At 40.1% G+C, this 21323-nt stretch overlaps 1 protein-coding gene across 2 annotated transcripts in view; it reads left to right on the top strand.

Moving 5' to 3' along the window:
• ETS1 (ETS proto-oncogene 1, transcription factor) overlaps nucleotides 1-20952 on the top strand; it is a 153341-nt gene extending 132389 nt beyond the window's left edge. For both annotated transcript variants that reach the window (XM_060787149.2, XM_060787150.2), the window contains 2 exons: nucleotides 10978-11092; nucleotides 13875-20952. In XM_060787149.2, coding sequence (XP_060643132.2) covers nucleotides 10978-11092; nucleotides 13875-14090 — 331 coding nt within the window. In that variant the 3' untranslated portion in view covers nucleotides 14091-20952. The remainder of the gene's footprint in view (nucleotides 1-10977; nucleotides 11093-13874) is intronic.
• The last annotated feature ends 371 nt before the right edge of the window (nucleotides 20953-21323 follow it).

Here is a 21323-nt window from a genome sequence, read left to right as displayed (position 1 = left end):
CTTCCTTTTTCCTTCCATTTTCCCCATTATCATTGTCTTCTCTAAGCTTTCCTTTCTTCTCATGATGTGGCCAAAGTACTTCAGTTTTGCCTCTACTATCCTTCCCTCCAATGAGCAGTCAAACTTTATTTCCTGAAGTATAGACTGGTTGGATCTTCTCGCAGTCCAAGGCACTCTCAGAACTTTCCTCCAGCACCGCAGTTCAAAAGCTTCTATCTTCCTTCGTTCAGTCTTTCTTATGGTCCAGTTCTCACATCCATAGGTGACTATGGGAAATGCAGTGTAATAGACATAGGAAAATGGAATGGTTGATGACGTGACTGGACAATGTTTTAATAAGGAGACCCTAATGATATGTGTTTTTAATTGACTTTGCTGTGGTTTTATATCTTCTGATTGTTTTTATGGTATTGAATTTGTATTTTATGGTCTTGGTACCAACTGTACACTGCCCTGAGTCGCCTGCGGGCTGAGAGGGATGGTATATAAATATAGTAATAAATAAATAAATAAATTTTCATTAAATTGTGATATCATGTAACTATTAATATCTTTTTGGCCACGAGAGAGGCTGAGGGACCTTACTGGCCAACAGCCAAGGCATCAGGCAGGAATCACACATTATATAAACCCTTAGGCCACTTCATCAGGTTGAAGTGTACTTGTCCCATCCCCTTGTTTGAAAATGGTGATGGCCGGCATCATGTTACCAACTCTAATAATCATATGGCTGCTTTCTGAGTCATCTGGACAATTTGAAAATTATTGCTTCTATTCTTTCACACATTTTGAACAGATGTCTGTAGAGTTAGGAACCAGAACCATCTCTCACAGGGTAGATGCAGATGGCATCCACCATGCTTTTGGTTACATATCTCCTTTCCATTCCTGGATGTACTCACTTCAAAGTGGATGGAGGGATCGGTCATTGCCAAATGTATTTTTGTCTGATTTTGCTGAAATTAATGGTCAGATAAATGGATAGATTTTCACGCGAATGCTTTATTGTTCCCAAACAACAGCTCCATGTAGTGTACAAATCCATGTAATGTACTCCCATATAACAACTCCATGGAATTTGTTATTTGGCTTGTCTTAGGTTGCTGCACTATGTATTCAGTGGCTCTGTATGGATGAATTCAAAGCGTATATGCATATTTGAATACTATCATTCATGAGAGGAGTTCTAATCACGTAGCTTTCTGCAGGTAGAGTCCAACTAGACAAAATTGTATTCCAAAAATGTAACATACCTAAACTCTGATTACAACAATATGCGATCTTGAATGTGCTTTGCACATATTAATTTATATCAGGGGTCCAGAAACTTTTTAAACAGAGGGCCAGGTCACAGTCCCTCAAACTGTTGGAGGGCCGGATTATAATTTGAAAAAAAAAACATGAATGAATTCCCATGCACACTGCACATATCTTATTTGTAGTGCAAAAAACACTTAAAAACAATACAATAATTAAAATAAAGAACAATGTTAACAAATATAAGCTTATTAGTATTTCAATGGGAAGTGTGGGCCTGCTTTTGGCTGATGAGATAGGATTGTTGTTGTTGTTGTGTGCTTTACAATCATTTCAGAATTAGGTTGACCCTGAGTGAGGGCCGGGTAAATGACCTTGGAGGGCCACATCCGGCCCCCGGGCCTTAGTTTGAGGACCCTTGATTTATATAAACAGAGCTTGGAAAAATTACTTTTTGAATATAACCCCCATAATCTATGTGAAAGTATCAGGAAAGAACATTAACAGTTTGATATATGCAGCTGACACTATACTGCTAGCAGAAAATACAAAGACTTTGATTTTCCACCACTTACTAGAGCAGTGGTTCTCAACCCTCCTAATGCCACAACCCCTTAATACAGTTCCTCATGTTGTGGCGACCCCCAACCATAAAATTATTTTCATTGCTACTTCATAACTGTCATTTTTCTACTGTAATCGTAATGTAAATATTTGATATGGGAGATGTATTTTCATTCACTGGAGCAAACTTGGCACAAATACCCAATATGTCCAAATGTGAATACTGGTGGAGTTTGCGGAAAATAGATCTTGGCATTTGGGAGTTGTAGTTGCAGGGATTTATAGTTTACCTATAATAAAAGAGCATTTTGAACCCCACTAATGATAGAATTGGGCCAGACTTCCCACACAGAACGCCCATGACCAACAGAAAATACTGTTTTTTTCTGGTGGTCTTTGGTGACCCCTCTGGTACCCGTTTGTGACCCCCCCCCCAGGGGTCCTGACCCCCAGGTTGAGAAATGCTGAACTAGAGGATATAGCAATGATGGTCAAAGTGGAATCAAGTATTATATCTGTACAATGTGGAGGGCTCCAAATGATTTTGATCCTCTGTCATCTTCAGGCAGCTCTTAGTAGGATGAGAGTTGTAGCACATCTGAAGGATTCCGTGTTATCGCATCTGGAGAATACCAGGTCATGCAAGGCTGAAATGGCATCTGTCCATTTTGGACGGGGATAGCGAAGCAAACTGGAATTACATCTGTGGTTGCGTGCCTGTTGCAAACATCCTAAAGGGACTTTCCTTAAACAGAGTTCCCACTGTAGTCACTATTTCATAATCTCCTGGGCCAGTCATATTTTCCGGATGATGCGAGAGAATTCCTAACGTGTGACACTCCCCAATGGCTACTGTTCAAGGGCTCTCTTCACTGCTATGGGGGCAAGACAAGGGTGTTCATTGTGAATGGCACAAAGCATGTGAGCCCCCTCTGACTGGCTCTATTCTTAGTCCTCACTCCCTCTCGAGGACAAAGGTCAGCAGACGGCAGTCAAGGGGCAGCCCGGAACTTTCTTCCTCTTCCTGGTGGGTGGAAGAGCAACCTCCTTGCATGCTGTGCCCAAAATTGAATGGGCAACATAGTTGATTCTCCAGTGAATGAGTCCAGATGAGTTCCAAAGAGCCCATGGCACTAGGGGTCATATCATAACAGGCAGCTTGTTGTCTCTGCCCTGGATGCCAATGCTAGAGGGTTTTTCTGCTTTGCAGTATTTAGAATCTAGGCACGGGGAAATCTCTGCCTCATTTTACTCTCTGTAATTTTCTCCATCTTGGTGTCATGTTGAGTTGGGAGCCTTTATTTTTTTCTTCCCATCTTCAATTACGTACACATGGCTTTTGTATTTTTGCATGTATGCATTTCTTTTTGCAGCTTATCAGTATACTAGTTTTCACATCTGATTTCTGACTGTGTTTTTTCAGCTGTATGAGGAACTGGCAAAGCCACCTCTGAGTATTCCTTACCCAAGAAACGTAATAAAATTAATAGGCTCTCCATAAGTGAATAGGTTACTTGAAAGCACATGGTCATGCATTTTTTATTTTATTCTTTATAGTATTTTTAATTACAGTTCTATTTTTTTTCGTTACAAAAAAACCCATCTGTACAATTGGTATTTCTTCTCCTTTTCCCCGTTGTGTTACCTGTTGTGCTCCCCATCTTCAGAGTCCTTCTTTTCTTTATGATCCCACCAGAACCTCCTTTCTTCTGCTAGAGGTTAGTTCTCATCTTCTTTCTTTAATGTTTCTTCAATATTTTTCCATATACTTTCAAAATCATTATTCTTCATTTTTAAACCTTTAGATTGCATGTTAATTTATCATTTATTGTTAATTTCAAAATTTCCTTATACCATTCTTCTATCTTAATTTCCACCTCTCCTTTCTATTTTTGTTTGCTATTAATAGCCTTGCAGCCATTAACATCGTTATCAAATTATTTTTGTTTTCATTCCATTCATCTGTATTATAAATAGATAACAATATAGTCGCTGGATTTATATTAATTTTGTTCTTTATAATACTTTCTATCTCTAATGTAACTTTTACCCAAAGCCTCTTTGCAAATTTACAATGCCACCACATGTGAATATATATTCCTCTTTCTTTGTAACCCCTCCAACAGTTTTCTGAACAACTCTTGTCCATGTTGTGTATCTTTGTCAGGATCAGGTACCATTTCCATACCATCTTATAATAGGTTCTTGTAAGTCTTTTCGGGCTATAGGGCCATGGTCTAGAGGCATTTTCTCCTGATGTTTCGCCTGCATCTATAGCAAGCATCCTCAGAGGTGGTGAGGTCTGTTGGAGTTAGGACAATGGGTTTATATATCTGTGGAATGGCTGGGGTGGGGCAAAGAGCTCTTCTCTGCTGGAGCTAGGTGTGAATGTTTCAACTGACCACCTTCATTAGCATTTGAAGGCCTGGCTGAGCCTGGGGGAATCTTTTGTTGAGAGGTGTTAAGATGTGCCTGGTTGTTTCCTCTCTGCTGTTTTGCTGTTGTAATTTTAGAGTTTTTTAAATACTGGTAGCCAGATTTTGTTCATTTTCATGGTCTCCTCCTTTCTGTTGAAATTGTCTGAAAAAGACCTACAAAAGACCTAACTGAAAAAGACCTACAAGAACCTAGTGATTCCACCATGAAAGCCTTCGACAATACATCTTATAATAGTTTTCTTTTATTCTAATTAATATTTTTTTGGAGTTGTCTTGTTCTCCATAATTTTCCCCAATTTCTTCCTTCTATTTTTATTCCCAATTCTTCCTCCTATAGTTCCCTTGTTTGCACCCCTTTTCTCCCCCCTTTAATCTCTATTAGTATTCTGTATATCATACTTTTTAGCTGTTTTCATTATAAAAGCCATGCACTGTTTCATATGTATAAACAATAATTTTGTGATTCTATCAGGTGCCTTTTATTTTTGCAAGAAATTTAGGGAGATGCAGGAAAAGTTCTAGAACATTGAATCCAGTCAAATTATTTCCCGTTTTAGTGGAACATCTCAGTTTCTGAATCCACTAAAAAGTGCAATGAACCTGAAGATTCAATTAATAATGGGAATAGTTAGACATTAAATCAGGGGTCCACAAACTTTTTAAACAGAGGGCCAGATCACAGTCCCTCAAACTGTTGGAGGGCAGGATTATAATTTGGGGAAAAAATGAATGAATTTCTATGCACACTGCACATATCTTATACACAATACAATAATTAAAATGAAGAACAATGTTAACAAATATAAACTTATTAGTATTTCAATGGGAAGTGTGGGCCTGCTTTTGGCTGATGAGATAGGGTTGTTGTTGTTGTTGTTGTTGTTGTGTGCTTTCAAGTCATTTCAGACTTAGGTTGACCCTGAGCGAGGGCCAGGTAAATGACCTTGGAGGTCATCCTCATACTGTGAAACAATATAAGACCTGTTTCATTCAGAGATGTGAAATAAATCTTAATTGTTGAAATGGCATAACTGAATTGGGAGCCACTTGCTCTCAATGAAAGTTTGTTTTGTTTTCATTGTGTATCATATTTGGCTCTTATTAACTGCCGGGCTTTTGTCTTCATTTTGTTTTATAATTTTATTTTATAGTTGATCTTACGTCATTTAGGGAATTGCATTTCATAAAGTCACCCGCAAATACAGCAATCAGAGAAATAGGAAATTATTTTAAAACAACACAAAAGGATTGAGCTGTGTGTTCTTGTGCACACGTTTACAGGGACGGCTCAACCCATTACGCAAAGTAAGCATTCGCAGTATAGTTGATTTTGCCCAGGGGCGCTCTTGAGGCATTCTTAGGGGAAAATAGACCTTGACATATGCGAGTTGTTGTTACTGGGATGTATAGTTCACCTAAAATCAAAGAGCATTCTGAACTCCACCAATGATGGAATTGAACCAAATATGGCACACAGAACTCCCACGATGAACAGAAAATATATATCAATGATTGGTTGGGGGGGGGGGGGATACTGTTTGCTTACCAATGAAAATGATCTAGGGCCGCCTCTGCACAATTATGATGGTCTTCTCCTGCTTTCATATGTTTTTTTTTCATGAGTTTTTTTCCTAGTTTTTCTGTTACTGAGAGACATGTGTTTATCACTTGTTTCCTGGAACTGATTTTCCTTGAATCAGGAGACAGGTGTGGTCCTATTCAGCCACAACTACTTTGAGAAGTTTTGGCTTTTATTCTAGCTTCACTTGGCATATGCACAACTAAAACATAGACCAATGCTTGGCATGTGACTCTTGCTGAATTCTGACTGTATGGAATGGAAAACTAAAAGTGCTTTATAAAGAATATTTAGTATTCTGCTAAAGCACATAGGAATTAGGTTTTAGACAGCCTGATAAGATGTTGAGCAAATAACCAGCAGTTTCAATCATCAGTGGTAGTCTCTGCTGAAGTACCTAAGGCTTGTCTTCACGACAGGATTACATTCAACAAATAGAAGAACTTTCATGAAGTTTTCTGTGTTCTCTGATGAATTTGGATTACTCAGTGCTGTTTCCTCATAGATATTGATAACTTTCTCTTTAATACTATCTTTGATCAATGCTTCTCAAGTTACTCATGTGCAAGAATGCTATTTATTTATTATTTATTTAGAGTTTTTATAACCCGGTCTTCTCGACCTCCGAGGTGGGACTCAGGCCGACTAACAACATAACATTCAATACAATAAGAAAAACATTATAAATCATCAATATAAAATACATTAAAATACAATTCATACAATTCATACAAGTTACAGCAAAAATCAGTTCGTCAAAAAGAATCACAAATTCATCGCCATCCGCCAGAAAGGTCAGCAGTTATTGACTCAGTCATCATTCTGCAAATACAGTATCCAAAAACTATGTTTTTACCAGCTTTCTAAATGTCAGGAGGGAAGAGGCAGATCTAATCCCATTGGGAGGGAGTTCCAAAGCTGAGGGGCCACCACCGAAAAGGCCCTGTCCCTCGTCCCCACCAAACGCGATTGCGAAGGCGGTGGGATCGAGAGCAGGGCCCCTCCAGAAGATCTTAACAACCTTGATGGTTCATAGGGGAGAACCCGTTCGGACGGGTAAACTGGGCCAGAGCCGTTTAGGGATTTATAGGTCAACACCAGCACTTTGAATTGTGCTCGGAAGCTGATTGGCAGCCAGTAGAGCAGGTGCAAAAGATGAGTAGTATGCTCCCTGTACCCCGCTCCTGTTAGTAATCTGGCTGTCGCTCTGCTAGGATTTTTCTCCCCATGTGCCAGGGACTGGCACTCCATATCTGCCCATCAGCTACAAATGTTAAATGCTTTCCCGGAAATTTGCTACAGAATGGCAGCCAACACTGTCCTATAAAATGCTTCAGCGGTGCCTTAACATAGGGTATATTTGACTTGTTGATTCCAAAAATGACATCAGTTTTCCCCTATCAGCTCTAGTTTTTGAGATCCCGAACACATGCCATCTACTAGTTGCAATTTGCTCACTCATAGGAAACCATGATAATCATATCTAAGAAACTGGAGCTGATGCGGTCTATCCAATATAATTTTCTCAATCTGCGTCCCAAATAACTGCAGGAACAAGCCTTAAAAAATGACATGGGTTGTGTTATGTTTTGTTGGATGTGTCTGACTTTTATATAAATGTAACAAGATTTTAAAATTCACATTGTAGGTAGGAAGGGCACAAATATCCATTCTAACAATACAGGATTTAAGATGACAAAGTGGGGACTTTTTCTCAAAAAAACCCCCAAAAAACCCAACAATTAGTAGGAATAAAGCCACAGAGGGATGTCATGTTGTAAATGAGATTCCCAAGTTTTCAATAAATTCATGGCTACAGTGGGTTGGAACATCCACCCTGGGAACCTAAGATTATTGTGCCCACAGGGTTCCTTCAAGCTATACAGAAGAAGAAAAACAATTGTTGCAAGGGATTTTGAAATTACTGAACACATGCAGGTTTTTCAGAAATTATTCAGCATCTCCGAGCTTCAGCTCATGAGAACTTGGAACATATTTTTGGCCAGCTTCGCTTTGCTGGTTTAGATGCAAACCCACGTGGCCACAAGAAATTTGGCAAAAGGAAATGGGCACTGAGGAGCCGTTGTGAGAGTTACACTCAACAAAAGTGTGTGGGTGTCCAAATAGTGGGGAAAGCCAGAAAATAATATTTCAGACAACTCAAAGAAAGATGTTAAAAGTCTACAAGAAGTTACATATCTATTCTAAGTGTTCCTTACTCTGGAGATGATGGTTAAGGCTGAAGTGTGCAAACTGTGGCCTCTCAAGATTGTATCTGTGACCCCAGATTGCCAGTTATCTGGACAAAAACAGGTGGATGATCTCTCCTGGAAGACACCAAGAGCAACTCTCTGCGGTGTAATGTTTTTCTAGTAAAATAAATTTCTATTCTTCAGGACTGAAAGTGGAGCTTTAGGCCCGTTTGGCTTTGGTTCCCCCCCCCCCCCCCCGCCGCCCTATTTTTGAGTCATTTTGAGCTTTTTCTGAGGTCCCTGAAAAAAATTGGCCTCCCCCAAGAAAGTTCAGTTGACAAAACTGTAGGCACCCACCATCTATGTGAGTAAACGACAAGGGAAGGAGAGACTGAGAAAAGTGCTGACTTTGAATGTTGGAAGGTGGGCTATTTAAAGTTCGGGTCAAGTTAAATAAGGATGCGAGACACTGAGTCTTGATCACCCTTCCAGCCACCCAAACACACAGGCTCTGCTTATTCTTACATGAATAGCTTCTTGAGTTGACTCACTGGTGCTGAGTTTTTGTGCGCGATGAGATTGTGTGGCTTGTTCCTGCATCAACATGCTCTGGGGAAAAGCCAAATAATTTTCATACCTGCCTGCTCTTTATCACATCTCGGTAAACACAGCCAGGGAACAAAAAGTCAAGGTCAGGGGAGGCAGCGAACAAGACACGGGGGCAGGAGTGTGTTGGAGGTCAGGCTGTGGCCAAGAGCTGTTTGGCAGGTAGGAGCAGGCGAGGCTTTCATGGCAGTGGAATGACTCCTCCTTCACTCTGATGCCAAAAATATAATCTTGTTTAGAGAATCGGGAACTAAGGTTTCAAATGCACCATCCTACAGACTTTCTTATTCGGCAACAACAACACCCCGGAAGATCTGGATAATACCCTGCCTTTTTACAATGATAAAAAATCTATATAAATAAAAATGTAATCTTCATTTGTGGGATCAACACAACTCAAAAACCACTGGATGAATTCTCACCAAATTTGGACACAAGATACCTCTCAGGCCAACGAATGACCATCACTCATAAAAACACTGGAAAACACTGCGCAAGAGACTTTAAAAGCCAAAAATAAAAAATAAATACATTACACTTTCTCGGATACCCTGTCATTTGGTGACTTTTGCAATTCCCAGTTCTGGAAGTGTACACATCCCTTCAGATTTCTCTGACAATAAACTTGTCGTTTGCACTGAGAAGTATTTGTTTAGAATCTGTTCTGAAACAGTGTTGGAAGTGTGTCCTGAAGATTGAACTTGACCCTAAACCCCAAAGCTCCCAGTTGAATTCGTAGACAATGTATATTTGTCACCAAAATATAACAGCTTGGTAGTCTCTGTGGTTCCTACCCTTCCAGGCCAAAACAGGCTAGAAAAATCAACCTAAGCAAAGGTGATGTGATTCTCTTGGGTCACTCAGAATTGAATTCTGCTCAGTTGCTCACTTCTGAGATGAACCACAATCTTCTAGAAGTTTAACCCTTGCTTCATGGTGCACTCTTCCAAAATTCCTCCTATTGGAGGAGGCACTTCTTTAAATTATTATTGGCTAAAGCCATTAAGACAGTGTTTCTCAACTTTCCTAATACTGCAACCCCTCAATACAGTTCCTCATGTTTTGGTGACTCCCAACTATAACATTATTTTCATTGCTACTTCAGAATTGTAATTTTGCTACTGTTATGAATTGTAACGTAAATATTTGATATGCAGGTTGTATTTTCATTCACTGGATCAAATTTGGCACAAATACCTGATATGCCCAAATTTGAATACTGGTGGGGTTCGGAGGGCAGGGAGGATTGATGTTGTCATTTGGGAGTTTTAGTTGCTGGGATTTATAGTTCACCTACCATCAAAGAGCATTCTGAACTCCACCAACGATGGAATTGAACCAAACTGGGCACACAGAACTCCCATGAGCAACAGAAAATACTGAAACGGTTTGGTGGGCACTGACCTTGAGTTTGGGAGCTGTTCACCTATATCCAGAGAGCACTATGGACTCAAACAGTGATGGGTCTGGACTAAATTTGACATGAATACTCAATATGCCCAAATGTGAATACTGGTGGAGTTTGGAGAAACTGGAGCTTGACATTTGGAAGTTGTAGTTGCCGAGATTTATGCTTCACCTACAATCAGAGAGGATTCTGAGCCCCACCAATGATAGAATTGGGTCAAGCTTCCCACACAGAACCACCATGACCAACAGAAAATACTGTGTTTACTGATGATCTTTGGCAACCCCTCTTAAACTCCCTTGTGACCCCCCCCCCCAGAGGTCCTGACCCCCAGGTTGAGAAACACTGCATTAAGATCTTTAACGGCAATAGTTTAAATTAGGCCAGGAAACAAAGTTGCGGACAAGGTCCCATCATGGTAAGAAGTCCCACTTTTAAAATATTGGTTTTGTTTTAAACTTATTGAAGTGTGAATCCCTGTGTAAATTGCAAGCATCCAATCAAGATTTAAAATGCAAAATTGAGCTTGCTGGGATTATCACAGAGGAGGAAACATTTGAGGGTCTGAGGGCTACTATGCCATCCCAGAAAATCTCCATTGTGAACAGTACCAGTCATGTCCGATTAACAAAACCTGAAGAAGAAAAAAGGAAGTGGACAGAGTTCCATTTCTCAAGCTCTTTATAGGGTTTGTTCAAGGAGTGGAGTAAAACTTTTTGCTGACACATCTAGTAGGTTACAAGGCCCATAAACACCTGAAGTATTGGTATAACTCACTGTGAAATAGGTTGTGTAGAAGTGTTAGAAACCCATAATTTCTTCCAACTGCCAACCTTGGCTGTGGTTATTGCTCCTACAGGGCAGAGAGTCTCATCATGGATTTCATTATTAACTTGGTTGGTTTTCTTTTGTGTTCCTTTCTGTCTTAGGTAGTGGACCCATTCAGCTGTGGCAATTCCTGTTGGAACTTCTCACAGACAAATCCTGCCAGTCTTTCATCAGCTGGACAGGAGATGGCTGGGAATTCAAGCTCTCAGATCCTGATGAGGTATGTATGATCCAAATCAATCTCATTAGTTATTATCATTATCATCTATATAAATAAGAATGTAATGTTCTTTTGTGGGATTAACATAACTCAAAAACCACTGGACGAATTGACATCAAATTTAGACACAATACACCTATCAGGTCAACAAGTGGCCATCACTCATCAAAACACTGAAAAATACAGCAGAAGAGACTTTAAAAGCCAAAAACCAAAAAATGCATTACAACGCATGCACACTGGCCCAAGTTACCTATCCGAACGTATCTCTGCCTATCAGCCCGCCAGGACCCTCAGATCTTTTGGGGAGGCCCTGCTCTCTATCCCGCCTGCTTCACAGGTGCGGCTGGCGGGGACGAGAGACAGGGCCTTTTCTGTGGTGGCCCCCCGGCTGTGGAACGCCCTTCCCATGGAGGTAAGATCTGCCCCCTCGCTGATGGTGTTCCGAAGAAGATTAAAAACCTGGATGTTTGAACGGGCATTCGGTTAAACAGTGCAACCAATGTGATGATTACAGGAATTGGAAAATTGGACGACGAACTGGATCATGATTTTAGTTATGAGATGCATTGTGTTGTTTATTGTTGGATTAATATTGTATCTTATGCCTTTGTGGTTTTACATTGTATATTGTTGTTGATTTTATCCTTGTTGTAAACCGCGTTGAGTCGCCGGTCAGGCTGAGAAACGGCGGTATACAAGTATAAGAAATAAATAAATAAATAAATAATAAATAAAACCACATATGTACACAAACACACACACATATATACAGAAATACATACACACATATATGCATACATAAAACACATACACAGAAAGGGGGAAGGAAGGAAGGAAAGAAGGAAGGAAGGGGGGAAGGAGAGAAGGAAATAAAGGTAGAGAAGGAAGGAGAGAAGGAAATAAAAAGTGAAAGAGGGAAGGAATGAAAGAGAGAAAGAGAGAGGGAAGGAAGGAAGGAAGGAGGCCAGGAAGGATGGAACCGAAGAGCAAAGGAAGTGAGAAAAGAAACAGGTAGAGAAGGAAGAAAGAAGAAGGGAAAGAGGGAAGGAAGGAGAAAAAAAATGGGACAGAGGGAGCGAGAGCCATATAACAAAGCCACTCAATGAAAAATACTTATTTCATTTCAAGTTCTTAAAATCCTCCATTTCTCCCAATAATAAGACACAAAGTAGATATATACACAATACAGATTAAAACTCTATAAAGTCATTAACAAATATATGATGTTATTTTAGACATAAATGAACAAGTTCTGAAGTGAAAAAGTGAAACGAAAAGGCCTTAAAAGCAGCTCTAAGGTGCTCATAAATAATAATAATCATCATCATCATCATCTTTATTTATACCCTGCCACCATCTCCCCAAAGGGGACTCGGGGCCGCTTACATGAGGCCAACCCCAGTAGTGCATTACAACAAAATAAAATCAAGAACACTCAACAAACAATACAATAAAATAAATAAAACATAAGAATACAATAAACCAATACAAAAATACAATCACAATGGGCGGGCCACATGAACAAGATAAAACGATAACTCAGGATGAAATAAAAATAAAGCAGAAATATTTACGTGGGAGAAACAGAGTGCTGGAGACATAAATGGAGCTGTGATCCTTCAGATAACTTGGATCCAAGCAATATGGGCTTTAGAGGACAACACCAGCACTTTGAATTATATCTGGAAATGGACTGGCACACAATGGAGCTGCTGCAACAAGGTAGTTGTGTACTCCATTGAATAACCTGGCTGCTACTCTTTGGACAAACTCATATTTTTGAGCACTTTTCAAAGACAGTTTCACATATGGTGTCCCAAGTCAGAGCGTATCTGAGCAATTTCTGCAAAGTGGTAAGCTAATTCTGCACAACAGGCTGCTGAGTGGTTTACATTTACTTTTGAGACAGACTATTGCAGATCCTGATCACTCAAAACAGCTCTGCTGAACAATTCTGTCTAGATGGAGTAACGTGAACCAGAAGAGCCTTTTTGCTAACTTGATTGCAAACAAATAACAACAGAACTAATAATAATAATAATAATAATAATAATAATCCTTTATTTATACCCCGCTAACTTCTCCCGAAGGACTCGGTGCAGCTTACAAGAGGCTGAGGCCCAACACATCAATAAAACAACAGCATAACAAAAAACAACAATAAATAAACTCATAAAACAAGCAATAAACATTAAAACAATAGCAATAAACATTAGACAATATGACACATTTAAAACTAAGGCCGGGCCAAATGTAATGTTTAAAAATTTGAAAATGCTGGGAATGACAGGTGAAATAGATAGGTTTTTGGAGATAAGTGCGATGTGCAGACAATATTAAATCTCTAGTAAAGTGCATTTGGGACATGATGCTTGGAGTTTCCTATTATGGGAAGGCACACTGGAACAACCACGTCTTCAAGTTCTTCCAAAAGACTGCCAATGTTGGGACTTGTCTGATGTCCTTGGGGAGAGAGTTACAGAGTCGGGGGGGGGGGCACCACGGAGAAGGCCCTGTCCCTCGTCCCCACCAATCGCACTTGCGAAGCAGGTGGGATCGTAAGCAGGGCCTCGCTAGATGATCGGAGAGATCATGTGGGTTCATATACGGAGATGCGGTCACGCAGGTAGGCAAGTCCCAAACCGTTTAGGGCTTTGTAGGTAAGCACCTGCACCTTGAATTGGGACTGGAAAATGAACAGCAGCTAAAATAACTATGTTATTTTAAAGTCCATAATATGTGACATAATGGTTGGCCGTGTGTGTTTTTATATTTCCAGGTGGCAAGGAGATGGGGCAAAAGGAAAAACAAGCCAAAAATGAACTATGAGAAGTTGAGCCGTGGATTGCGTTACTACTATGACAAGAACATCATCCACAAGACAGCGGGGAAGCGCTACGTCTACCGTTTTGTGTGTGATTTGCAGAGCTTGCTGGGCTACACCCCTGAGGAGCTCCACGCCATGCTGGATGTGAAGCCAGATGCTGATGAGTGAACGGAAGAAGTCGGCGAGAAGAGAAACCTGTATGGGAGAGATTCCTTAGGTCTATCTAAAAATTCTATTGGACAATATGTTTTTGGTGGTCACCATTTCCATTTCAAAAAAAAAATCAGATTGTGAAGGGGCAGGCTGTTAAGCTTTTGAATGAAACTGTGAGATAATGTGTCTGTGAGTAGAAAGAGCAGCTTTTCACATTGGAACGTTCTTGGAAGGCCTTATTCGGTTTTATATTTTAACTTTTCGGGAATAAAGATATTTACAGTTAAGTGCCCATTACACATTATTTAACCAGTTAATTCATGGCTTCCCTTCCATAAACCATCAACTGACAATCCACAAGCTCACAAGGCTCTCTTTTTGTGTGGGGAATGTCCATAACATCCTCTTTTCCAGGGAAGATATAACTGAAATAGCCAAGAACTGTGATCCTTGATAATTTTTCATTTCAGAAAGATAGATTTTCTTTGTTGTTCTTGTTCTCATTGTTATCAGATGGGGACCAAAAACCTTTTTTTAAAATTTGTAAAAAAAGTTATTTTATTAAATTTTGTGCCAGTATTTTTTAAAATAGTCTTAAGCTCTAAGATGGTTTCAGTATTGCAATATGTGTGTTTGTTTGTTTGCTATACCAGCTGCCAATTTAATTAGCATCGTGGGGAAAGAAGTATAGAGTCTATGTAGACCGCCCACCAAAAATAGACAGACTTGACAGTTTCATAAAAAAAATCAACTGGGGAGAAGGAGACAGAGTTGTAATTGAGTGGCTGTTTTGCTTTGACACTGAGGCTCCTGCACTTTACTCCCTTGTTCTGTCATTATAGCTGGTGGATCTTTCCTGCACCTTTTGGTAATCTTTTGACTAACAATACTATCCTTGTATTGTCGAAGGCTTTCATGGCCAGAATCACTGGGTTATTGTAGGTTTTTTCAGGCTGCATGGCCATGGTCTAGAGACCTCACTAACTCTGAGGATGCTTGCCATAGATGCAGGCGAAACGTCAGGAGAGAATGCCTCTAGACCATGGCCATACAGCCCGAAAACACCTACAACAACCCAATACTTTCCTTACAGAATAATTCCCCATTCATTCCCACTTTGATTTAAAGGAAAGGCTTTATTCCAACGTTCAAATTTCTCATTGCCTAATCCTATATACACTCTTCCTGATGTCATGGCCTTGAGGCTCCCATCATTTCCTGTTGGCTGGGACAGATGGGAGTTGTAGTTCACCAACATCTGGAACATTGCACATTGATCATCCTTGATTGAATTTCATTCTTGGGAGCAAATGCAATCATCCATCATTTATTGATCATTGGTGCTCCAACTCAAGGACTTACATTCCAGCGTAAAGCCCTACTAGAGGAGCTACACCAAATTGATTTGACCTTGGTAAATGAACTGTTGCATGAATTCTGTTCATTCTAGTTCAGTGGTTCCCAACCTGTGGTCCGTGGACCACCAGTGGTCTGCAAGAATGAAAATATGGTCCACAGCCTCACTGTTACGACACTATTGCCTTGGAACCGTGTGGCAACAAGAGCAACTGGTCTTGCAAAAATCTCTTACAGTGCTGAGGCAATGGGGACGTCAGGAGGGGAGAAGCTGACTACCCACAAAAGATTGCTACTACCACATCAGTTCTAGATTATTAAATATGGTTTTCTGTGAGTGAGCAGATGGCAACTACTGGATGTCATGTTATGTATCTGGAACTAGAGCTGATGTAGTCTATCTAATGCAATTTTCTGAATTGCACTCCAAATAACCAAATTGAATCTAAAGTTGACCAAAAACTGATGCATAACACTTTTAGTACTAATGTTGGAGCATGGTCCCTATTCAAGTGGTCCCTGGTCAAAACAAAAATTGGGAACTACTGTTCTAGTTGGGCTTAGAATTGAACTGAAGCTGGAAACACCAACTGGTAACGTTATGCAGCTATACAGAGTAATTATATATGAAAAAATTGATGGTCTAACCCTTTCACCCTTCTAAAAAAAAGAAGATATAATGTCTTTCTCAGGGCTACTGGAAAAGTTGATGCTGCACCAGGACTTGAAATTAGAACCCCGAACCATTAAGTGCCTGAAATCCAATGTATAAAATCCCACTGCTTGCCAGAGCAGGAAAACAAAACCTTTTGAAAATGTATCCTCGGAAAAGAAGGATAGAAAATGCATCCTCAGAAAAAAAAGGATACATTTAGGACTGGAGTCTTAATCCAATACTCAACCCACTCAGAAAAGGATATATTTTGTTGCTTGCCTTCAAGTCACTCTTGATCTTCAGTGACCCTAGAACAGGGGTGTCAAACTCATTTTCACCAATGGTCACATGACCCTTATGGTTGCCTTCAAAGGCTGTTTGCATTTGTAAGACTGTATCCATGTATCTCTGTTACTCTGGCACTGAAAGTCTCACAGCCCACATATTATGATATGGTGGGCCGTATTCGGTCCGTGGGCCTTACATTTGATACGTGTGCCCTAGAGCCTATCATGGTATTTTCTTGGCAAGGCTAGTTCAGAAAGGAGTTGTCTTTGTCGCCTTCTTAGTTGTGTGATTTGTCAAAAGTCAACCAAGAAGTTTCCATGTCTGAGTACAGATTTGAATCCTGGCCTCCCAGAGTCTTAATCTAATGCTCAACCCATGCTGGCTCGCCATTGTAGCATTTTCCTGCTCCAATACCTTCTAAAGAACATGATACCGAAGTAGACTACTTCACTTTGTTTGGAAGAGGATTCCAGTGTGCATTACTCCTGAGGAGCTTTGGTCAAGGAAGGGCCTTAAGGCATCCCTTGTTGTGTTGAGAAATAGATCATGGGCAATACTGTCCATTATATTCAGTAATATAGTCTTAAGTAGTATTTCAAAGATGGGCTGCCAAAAGGCATTAATGAATAATGAGGCCATATTATGGGAATGACCTCTGCCTGTTGAGATCCTAGAAAGGTATTGCCTCTTAGGAAATCCATTAATGAATTAGATGAGTCAGTGATCTAGTCTGCATATCCCCTGTCTATCTCAGTTTGACCTATTAATCCTCTGTCACCCCACTTTTTCCACTTTTTAAAAACTTCTCAGGTTTATTTTCCTTCTCACTTTTTCCCCTTCCTCTTCAGCTTACTTCTATTGCTACAAACTAAGTTCAAACTAAAAAATATTATTATTAATTTTTTTTCTCAGCTAACTCAGAGAAGAAGAGGACAGGAGGTGACAAATTATTGCTTTTCCCACTAGGCTCTAGCAAAAGCAAACTGCTGCAGTTTCTCCTGGCTTGAGTGTTTTTCCTCATTCATACCTTTTGCCAGCTTGTCCATGCTCTGATGTTGTTCAGCCACAACTGTCCCATTTTTCACTTGTGAAATATTGGTGGGATTCTACAGCTTTTCTAAACAACTGCATGTTTGTTGGGCTTATAAATATATCCTTCACTCAGAATAAAACCAACCGAGCTGCTGAACTTGCTGACTGAAAGGTTGGCAGTTCGAATCCGGGGAGCAGGGTGAGATCCCGCTGTTAGCTCCAGCTTCTGTCAACCTAGCAGTTTGAAAACATGCAAATGTGAGTAGATCAATAGATACCGCTTCTGTGGGAAGGTAATGACGCTTGATGCAATTATGCTGGTCACATGACCTTGGAGGTGTTTATGGACAATGCTGGCTCTTTGGCATAGAAATTGAGATGAGCACCCCTCCTCCCCAGAGTTGAACACGACTAGACCTTTAATGGTAGAAAACAGCCAAAGTGAGGAAGAGGCATAGTATTGTCGAAGGATTTCATGGTTGGAATCACTGGGTTGTTGTAGGGTTTTTTTGGGGCTATATGGCCAGGTTCTAGAGGCATTCTCTCCTGACGTTTCGCCTGCATCTATGGCAAGCATCCTCACTACCAATGAGGATGCTTGCCATAGATGCAGGCAAAATGTCAGGAGAGAATGCCTCTAGAACATGGCCATATAGCCTGAAAAAACCTACAACAACCCAAGATGCATAGTGTTCTCAGTGTGCCATATAGTAGCATTGATTCCTATGGTATGACTAAACAACAAACATGCAGTAGTAGGTATGGTTTTAACTATCATGACTACTCATGCATAGATGTCTAGATGTCTTGACTCCTGACTCCACTAAAGTTCTCAAAGTTCCATGGGGTTAGTAGATCTCACCATTAAATTACTTTGAATTCTGTGATGTAGAGCACAATTCTCCAATCTGGTGCGTAGTAGATAGAAAATATATTTCAAGAGATCAGAAGAACACTAGCTTGAGAAGGATGCCACCCAACATAGTTGATTGATAATTTACAATTTATAGCTTCCATTTGGTTTGACTTGGCTGGCTGAAGAGCTTGGTTTTCCTGGGAGGACGTTAAGCTCAGTATTTCTTGAGAATATATAGAAAGAAGATTTTGAGCTAGGGTTATTGATGGTGAGTGGTCTTGGAGCAGAGGAGGATAAAATGGATTTGAAACATATGGTGTTGCCACATTTTATTCCACGAAGAAGATGGAAAAACTGGCCATGAGAGTCACACAATTGTCCCTCCCTGGCAGGTCTAGATGACAAGGTTTGGTCCAAGTGATGCATTGATGGGCAGATCAGTTTTCACCATACTGAGGAGTACTGGAGACTATACTGGTTTTACAAATCTCAATCAAGTTTTGGTCCAGATCAGTCAAGGTTAACTTTTCAAAGAGTATTCTCAGGGATGTTGAAGGGCAGTAGAGTATCATCAGTACCTCAGGACACCATTTGTGGCATTTGTCCCTAATCAGTGTCTGTGCCTGACTTGCTGCTTGCCTTTGAATGCAATGATGGACAGGCAGCTTTGTCGTCACACTGTGTTCCATCATTGCTTCCGGTTGATGTTCTTCCCATTTACAGAGCACACAACCCAAGTTGGACTAGATCAGTGGTTTTCAAACTCTGGGTCCCCAGATGTTTTGGCCTTCAACTCCCAGAATTCCTAACAGCTGGTAAACTGGCTGGGATTTCTGGGAGTTGTAGGCCCAAACACCTGGGGACCTACAGGTTGAGAACCACTGGACTAGAAAAAGGTAGAAAGGACATAATAGATATTCAATGTCAAAATATGTTTTTGCTTTCAAAGTAGGCTTGATGTATCACCACTCATTTGTACTCCCTTGGTCATAATTGATCCCTTTCTCTCCCAAATGCCCTAAAGTTACCAGATCTCATCAGGGTCATCTCTGGTTCCTTGGAATGGGAGACCACCAGGGGCGGCTCAACCCATTACGCAAAGTAAGCATTTGCAGTATAGTTGATTTTGCCCAGGGGCGCTCTTGGGGGAAAATAGACCTTGACATATGCGAGTTGTAGTTACTGGGATGTATAGTTCACCTGCAATCAAAGAGCATTCTGAACTCCACCACTGATGGAATTGAACCAAATATGGCACACAGAACTCCCATGACGAACAGAAAATATATATCAGTGATTGATTGGGGGGGGGGGGGGGGAATACTTGTTTGCTTACTGTTGAAAATTACCTAGGGCTGCCTCTGGAGACTGCCAATGCATACCAGGGGCTGTAGACTATATTTCAGAGGCAAAATCACCTCTGTGTATCCCTTACCTAAGAAAACCCTATGAAATTCATGGAGTTGGTTTTTCTGGGAGGACTTGAAGGCACACAGACAACCCAAAGGGCAGAAGAAATATCCCAATGGATGGGGCAATCCCATCTCCCTTCAAGTCCCTGCTTTGGAGTGCAATTGGGAAAATTTGGGTTTGCATTCCCTTTTCCTGCCTTCTTCCATGATTCCAACTTCAGAAGCCAGTCAATAATCATTTAGTCATTTTACCACCTAATTTCTAATTCTACTTCCTTGCATTTTATTTAAGCAGCGACAATGCTTTCATTATATGACAATCTGCCTTTTATTCTACAACATTCTGAGCTAACTGTTTAGGAATGTGTTGGAGATATCCAGATGGGAGCTAGGAAAACACAAGGAGCAAACCTAGGCTTCCAACTGAATGTACACTGTACTATAACAAACCTTGGCTTTCTTACGACTGTATTTTTTATATAATATATGTGTTTGTTTCATTCACATGTTGCATTTTAGGTGTATATTTGGAAAAGCCACACCAGTGACAATGTTATGTATCATACATCCCCGTGTGCAACTTTTCTAATGTCCTAATTTTGCCTTATAAAATATTCATGTTTCTACAAAATTGCCAATTTATTTTCTCAGTTCTCTTTCCGTTGGGCTCTCTGCCGAGCCAATGAACTATTGCCTCCATTCCAAAGATTTTGAATCGATGATACCTGATGCATCCATATATGTTAGACAAAAGTATCTCCAGGAATTAACTGCCTCAGTGAAACAAGTTTTTGTTTTAAAAGAAATATATATGAAGTTGTGTTGCTTTTTTTCCTTTTTGGTCTTTGTTTTTATACCTTGTTTTTAAGCTGATAATTTTAGCGAGAAAAAAGATTGTTATATTATGCTGTTCAACTATTTTCCAACTTGTATTTTCATATAATTTATATTTTATAGAACTGAAAAAAAAAACAACTTAAAAGGCAAGGTTTTTTTTAAAGAAAAGAAAAGAAAAAGCAGGTGCTTTTTGGGAAAAGAAAACCAAACTCAACTGAGGTAGCATAGAGATGTAGCGATGTCTGTGTTTTTTTAAAAAAAATACTCAAAACAGTAATCCCTCCCACACTGAAGACTTAATAGGGAGTGGAGCTGGTTTTGTTTAAATTGCTGATGCTGGCACATCATTCTTCTGGAGAGTTTTTGTTTTGTTTAAGAAATAAACTGTATCCTGATTTCATATTGTATTTTAAACCATTTAAAATAAAAAAAATCACAATATTGTGGTCTATTTCTTTGATTCCCAGCTCTAGCACATGGCTGATGCATCATGATGGAACCTTTTCAGTCCTTGCTCTGAAAAAGAAATTCAGGTAGTAACATCACTGTAGTCAGCATTTTCTCCAAGCCAATGTTAGTTTGAATGGCTGGAACATAGAGATAGATGTATAAAGTTGTTCTATGACTATTGTTCTGTTGCGCACTGGGCCTGTAACAGCTGTACTTTTTTATAGGACATATACTTTAAGCCCAGCGGGAAGCCAGGGGCGCCTCAAAGAGAGGTTCTCAGGGATTTTTCTGAAGTGATGGTCTTTAGAGTCTTTAATGATGCAACAAAGTCTTTATTATGGAACAAACAACAAATCTTGTTC

This window comes from Anolis sagrei, chromosome 7, assembly GCF_037176765.1.
Source record: "Anolis sagrei isolate rAnoSag1 chromosome 7, rAnoSag1.mat, whole genome shotgun sequence".
Taxonomy (NCBI): domain Eukaryota; kingdom Metazoa; phylum Chordata; class Lepidosauria; order Squamata; family Dactyloidae; genus Anolis; species Anolis sagrei.
The sequence above is the reverse complement of the archived record's forward strand: the minus strand, read 5'-3'. Positions and strand labels throughout refer to the sequence as shown.